General features: G+C 48.7%; 1 protein-coding gene across 2 annotated transcripts in view; it reads right to left on the reverse strand.

Annotated features, from left to right (window-relative positions):
* DLEC1 (DLEC1 cilia and flagella associated protein) overlaps positions 1-4614 on the reverse strand; it is a 56751-nt gene extending 52137 nt beyond the window's left edge. Inside the window, exon 1 of one of the 2 annotated variants that reach the window (XM_084859424.1) lies at positions 4366-4614. In XM_084859424.1, the coding sequence (XP_084715550.1) occupies positions 4366-4455 (90 nt within the window). In that variant the 5' untranslated portion in view covers positions 4456-4614. The remainder of the gene's footprint in view (positions 1-4365) is intronic. The other variant, XM_084859425.1, reaches the window with a different exon arrangement.
* Between the last annotated feature and the right edge of the window lie 1386 nt (positions 4615-6000).

A 6000-nucleotide genomic window follows, 5' to 3' on the forward strand; every position in this document is an offset into this window, starting at 1 on the left:
CAGGTCTAATCCCTGAAATCTATTCCTCACCTCCACTGTATATTCATCAGGGATATGATTTAGGTCATACCTGAACGGTTTAGTGGTTTTCCCGACGTTCTTCAATTTAAGCCGAAATTTTGCAAGAAGCAGCTCATGATCTGAGCCACAGTCAGCTCCAGGTCTTGTTTTTACTGACTGTATGGAGCTTCTCCATCTTTGGCTGCAAAGGACATAATCAATCTGATTTCGATATTGACCATCTGGTGACGTCCATGTGTAGAGTCGCCTCTTGTGCTGTTGGAAAAGAGTGTTTGCTATGATCAGCATGTTCTCTTGGCAAAACTCTATTAGCTTTTGTCCTGCTTCATTTTGTACACCAAGGCCATGCCTGCCTGTTATCCCGGTGATTTCTTGACTTCCTACTTTAGCATTCCAATCCCCTATGATGAAGAGGACATCTTTTTTTGGTGTTAGTTCTAGAAGGTGTTGTAGGTCTTCATAGAACTGATCAACCTCAGCTTCTTCAGCCTCAGTGGTTGGGGCATAGACTTGAATTACTGTGATGTTGAATGGTTTGCCTTGGATTCGTACTGAGATCATTCTATCATTTTTAAGATTGTAGCCCAGTACTGCTTTTCCCACCCTTTTGTTGACTATGAGTGCTACTCCATTTCTTCTAAGGGATTCTTGCCCACAATAGTAGATATGATGGTCACCTGAATTAAATTCGCCCATGCTCGTCCATTTTAGTTCGCTGATTCCCAAGATGTCGATGTTCAATCTTGCCATCTCATGTTTGACCACCTCCAGCTTACCTTGATTCATTGATCTTACATTCCAGGTTCCTAAACAATATTGTTCTTTACAGCATCGGATTTTCTTTTCACCACCAGACACATCCACAGCTGAGTGTCCTTTCGGCTTTGGCCCAGCCGCTTCACTCTTTCTGGCGCTACTTGGAAATACCCTGTGCTCTTCCCCAGTAGCATATTGGACACCTTCCGACCTGAGGGGCTCATCTTCCGGCATCATATCTTTTAGCCTTGTGATACGTTCCATGGGGTTTTCTTGGCAAGAATACTGGAGTGGGTTGCCATTTCCTTCTCCAGTGGACCACATTTTGTCAGAACTCTCTGCCACGACCTGTCCGTCTTGGGTGGCCCTGCACGGCATAGCTTATGGCTTCACTGAGTTACGCAAGCCCCTTCGCCACAACAAGGCAGTGATCCATGAAGGGGGAACTCCGTCATGCCCCCTCTTTAATGAGTTTCCGTCATGCATTAAAAACGTGGTTGTTCAGGCAGGCATTTGGGGTGGGTTAGGGTATTTTAGGAAATGTTTTTATTGTAGAATTTTATTGTTTTAAACTGTTTTATTGTATGTTGTACATCGCCCAGAGTGGCTGGGTGACCAGCCAGATGGGCGATTAATAAATTTAATAATAAATAAATAAATAAAAATACAGTGGAGGTGATGAATAGATTTAAGGGATTAGACCTGATAGACAGAGTGCCTGAGGAACTATGGACAGAGGTCCGAAACACTGTTCAGGAGGCAGCAACTCAATCCATCCCAAAGAAAAAGAAATGCAAGAAAGCCAAGTGGCTGTCTGATGAGGCTTTACAAGTAGCTGAGGAAAGAAGGGAAGTGAAAAGCAAAGGAGAAAGGGGAAGATATATCCAACTGAATGCAGAGTTCCAGAGAATAGCAAGGAGAGACAAGAAGACCTTCTTAAATGAACAATGCAAAGAAATCGAGGAAAACAACAGAATGGGAAAGACTTTCTAATTTTCCTTATTTTCTTGTTCTTTTTGAGAAAATCGGAGATATCAAGGGAACATTTTGTGCAAAGACGGGCATGATAAAGGACAAAGAAGGCAGGGACCTAACAGAAGCAGATGAGATTAAGAAGAGGTGGAAAGAATGCACAGAAGAACTATACAGGAAAGATCTGAATGTCCCTGATAGCCATGATAGTGCGGTCACTGAACTTGAGCCGGACATCCTAGAGAGTGAAGTCAAGTGGGCCTTAGGAAGCATTAGTAACAACAAAGCTAGCGGAGATGACAGTCTTCCAGCTGAGCTATTTAAAATCCTAAAAGATGATGCTGTTAAAGTGCTGCACTCAATATGCCAACAAATTTGGAACACTCAACAGTGGCCACAAGTCTGGAAAAGGTCAGTTTACATTCCAATTCCAAAAAAGGGCAATGCCAAAGAGTGTTCAAACTACCGTACAATTGCGCTCATCTCACACGCCAGCAAGGTTATGCTCAAAATCCTACAAGCTAGGCTTCAACAGTATGTGAACAAAGAACTACTAGAAGTACAAGCTGGGTTTCGGAGGCAGAGGAACTACAGATCAAATCACCAACATTCGCTGGATCATGGAGAAAGCAAGAGAATTCCAGAAAAACTCTGCTTCATTGACTACGCTAAAGCCTTTGATTGTGTGGATCATAACAAACTGTGGCAAATTCTTAAAGAGATGGATGTACCAGACCACCTTACTGTCTCCTGAGAGCCCTGTACGAGGGTCAAGAAGCAACAGTAAGAACCAGACATGGAACAACTGATTGGTTCAAAACTGGGAAAGGAGTACGACAAGGCTGTATATTGTTGCCCTGCTTATTTAACTTATATGCAGAGTACATCATGAGAAACGCCGGGTTGGATGAATCACAGGTCGGAATTAAGATTGCCAGGAGAATTATCAACAACCTCAGATACGCAGATGATACCACCCTAATGGCAGAAAGCAAAGAGGATCTAAAGAGCCTCTTGTTGATGGTGAAAATGGAGAGTGCAAAAGCTGGTTTGAAACTCAACATTAAAAAAAACTAAGATCATGACATCTGGCCCCATCACTTCCAGGCATATAGAAGGGGAAGAAATGGAAGCAGTGACAGATTTTATTTTCTTGGGCTCCCAGATCACCGCAGACGGTGACTGTAGCCATGAAATTAAAAGATGCTTGCTCCTTGGGAGGAAAGCTATGGCAAACCTAGACAGCATAGTAAGAAGCAGAGATATCACCTTGCCGACAAAGGTTCGTATAATCAAACCTATGGTTTTCCCAGGAGCAACATATGGCTGTGAGAGCTGGACTATAAGGAAGGCTGAGCGCCAAAGAATCAATGCTTTCGAACTGTGGTGCTGGAGAAGACTCTTACGAGTGCCCTGGACTGCAAGGAGGTCAAATCAGTCCATCCTAAAGGAAATCAACCCTGACTGCTCATTGGAAAGATACTGAAGCTGAAGCTCAAATATTTTGGCCGCCTGATGCGAAGAGAAAACTCCCTGGAAAAGACCCTGATGCTGGGAAAGACTGAAGGCAAAAGGAGAAGGGGACGGCAGAGGATGAGATGGCTAGATAGCATCATCGATGCAATGAATATGAACTTGAGCACGCTCCGGGAGAGAGCGCAGGACAGGAAGGCCTGGCGTGCTATGGTCCATGGGGTCACGAAGAGTCGGACACGACTGAACGACTGAACAACAACAATCTCCAGTGGATCCAAGTTGTCATTATTACTGAATCACTCGCAACCTAAAGACATTCAGGAGCATTTACTATTTGCATAGGCAGTTATGGCTGAGGATGGAAAGCAACCAACACAATGGCAGTGTATGTCCATATAACATCTGGCATATATGCCTTTTTCTTTCTTTCTTTTTTTACATACAGGTGCACTAAACTTGGAATGCATAAGGCATGCTCAGCTCTCCTCGCTGCCATCAGAATCAAACGTGGGATGTGCTGTGAATAGCAGGCACTCTGCACACGATCAGAGGCGCTCTTCTAACCTATACGCGTGCACCCTTTCTTCTTTGTTTTTTTTTTTTAGATGCATGCGTAACAAACACAGTCTAAATGCATAAGGAACGCTCCCCTTCACGGCCGCCAAAATCAGCTCTCAAAGGGGCTGTGGGGAGGCTGAGAAGCAAAGGCACTCTGCGCACGATCAGAGGCGCTCTTCTAACCTATACGCGTGCACCCTTTCTTCTTTGTTTTTTTTTTTAGGTGCATGCGTAACAAACACAGTCTAAATGCATAAGGAACGCTCCCCTTCACGGCCGCCAAAATCAGCTCTCAAAGGGGCTGTGGGGAGGCTGAGAAGCAAAGGCACTCTGCGCATGGGCAGAGAAGCTCTGGCTTATATGCGCATGCCCCGTTTTTAAAGGCAACCCCCCCCCAAACCCTCCCCAAAAGGCCGACGAGGGGGCGGGGATGTGCCACGGGCAGGGTCCGGGAAACAAGGGCTGCCCTTGGCAAAGAGGCACCTCTGAAGGGGAGGGGGCTAAGGGCGAGGGGACGGGGACGGGGGCGGGGGGCAGGCTGTGGGGAGGTGCTGCTGGGCGGCTGCGGCCCTCCCCGTTCACCTGAGTCAGCTCCGAGGCGGGCCGGTGCCTGCACATGGCGGGCTCGGGGCTCCGGCGGCCCACGGCGGCTCTTCCCCCGCTGGGCAGCATCCGGGCGCAGCAAAGGCTCCCCGTCGCTAAGGGCCCGCTTTCGTGGACGCGGAGGCCGGGCCCTTAGCAACGGCAGCTTCCGGCCGCCTGGCCCTCCGCCGGGGCGGGGCGGGGGCGTTCGCGGCCCCGTCGGAGTCGCCGCGTTGGGGGCTCGAAGCCGCTGACGAGGACGCTGCTGCCCCTGGGCGTGTGCGGAGCGCCGCCTCCCCGGCGTACGTGAGGCGTGCAGCGCGGCCTTGCGCGCGGTGGCTTCCTCAGCCCGGGGCTGTGCTGCTCTCCTGTTGCTCCCCGGGTGTGTTAGATTACAACTCCCATCATCCCCTAGCCAACATGACCTTCGGCCTCGCCGGCCTGGGATGTTGGGAGCCGCCTCGAGATGCGTTGGACTACGACTCCCGTCTCCTGGTTACGTTAGGAGCGGTAGTCCCGCACGTCTGGAGGGCGCCAGATTGGGGAAGGCTGCCCTGGAGCGGGGGGGGGGCCACTTGGGGCCCTCCAGATGTTTCGGCCTACAGCTCCCATCATCCCTCACCATTGGCTCTGCTGGCTAGGGCTGCTGGGAGTCATAGGGCAAAGCACTTGGAGGTCCGCAAGTGGCCCACCGCTGCCCAGAGAGCTAAGAAGGGATTCCTTCTGAGACGTGGGCAGGGTGTGTGTGTGTGTGTGTGTGTGACAGCAATGTAACTGCTGCTCCAACAATAGTTGATTTTTAGGTGGCTGAACCCAAATTCTACCCCACACATCTAATCTAGGGAAGGGAGCAAACACCATTCTGGAGGGCCAGGGGAGGCCCCTCTTAGGTGGGAAGTCTCACTCAGGATCCCAGGTGATCTTCCCAAAACAGAGGAGAGGGTTCAAATCCTCCCCACCATCGATACAAGCCAGCGTGGTATAATGGCTAGAGTCAGTCACATTTTATTGTATTTGACTAATACTTATTACAAACAACATAACGTAAGGCGCAACCGTATGCATCTTTAGATAGAAAAAAAGTCCTACAACTCCCAGCATTCCCCAGCCAGCTATGCTGGCTGGGGAATGCTGGGAGTTGTAGGAATTTTTTTCTGTCTAAATGTGCATAGGATTGCGCCCTTAATATGTCACACTATGACAGAACATAAACATAAATCAGGTAACAAATCACCTGCACGGTCAACTGCAATAGCATTCAGAGTGACAGCATGAATATGTTTTGCGGCCTTAGCTAGCGGCTGGTTTATATCTAACATTTGTTGTTGTTCAGTCGTTAAGTCGTGTCCGACTCTTTGTGACCCCATGGACCATAGCACGTCAGGCCTTCCTGTCCTCCGCTCTCTCCCGGAGTGTGCTCAAGTTCATATTCATTGCATCGGTGATGCTATCTAGCCATCTCATCCTCTGCCGTCCCCTTCTCCTTTTGCCTTCAATCTTTCCCAGCATCAGGGTCTTTTCCAGGGAGTTTTCTCTTCGCATTAGGCGGCCAAAATATTGGAGCTTCAGCTTCAGTATCTGTCCTTCCAATGAGCAGTCAGGGTTGATTTCCTTTAGGATGGACTGATTTGACCT

The sequence above is a fragment of the Heloderma suspectum genome, chromosome 5, assembly GCF_057233095.1.
Source record: "Heloderma suspectum isolate Gila_16-S chromosome 5, 16-S_ref, whole genome shotgun sequence".
In the NCBI taxonomy this organism is placed as follows: Eukaryota; Metazoa; Chordata; class Lepidosauria; order Squamata; family Helodermatidae; genus Heloderma; species Heloderma suspectum.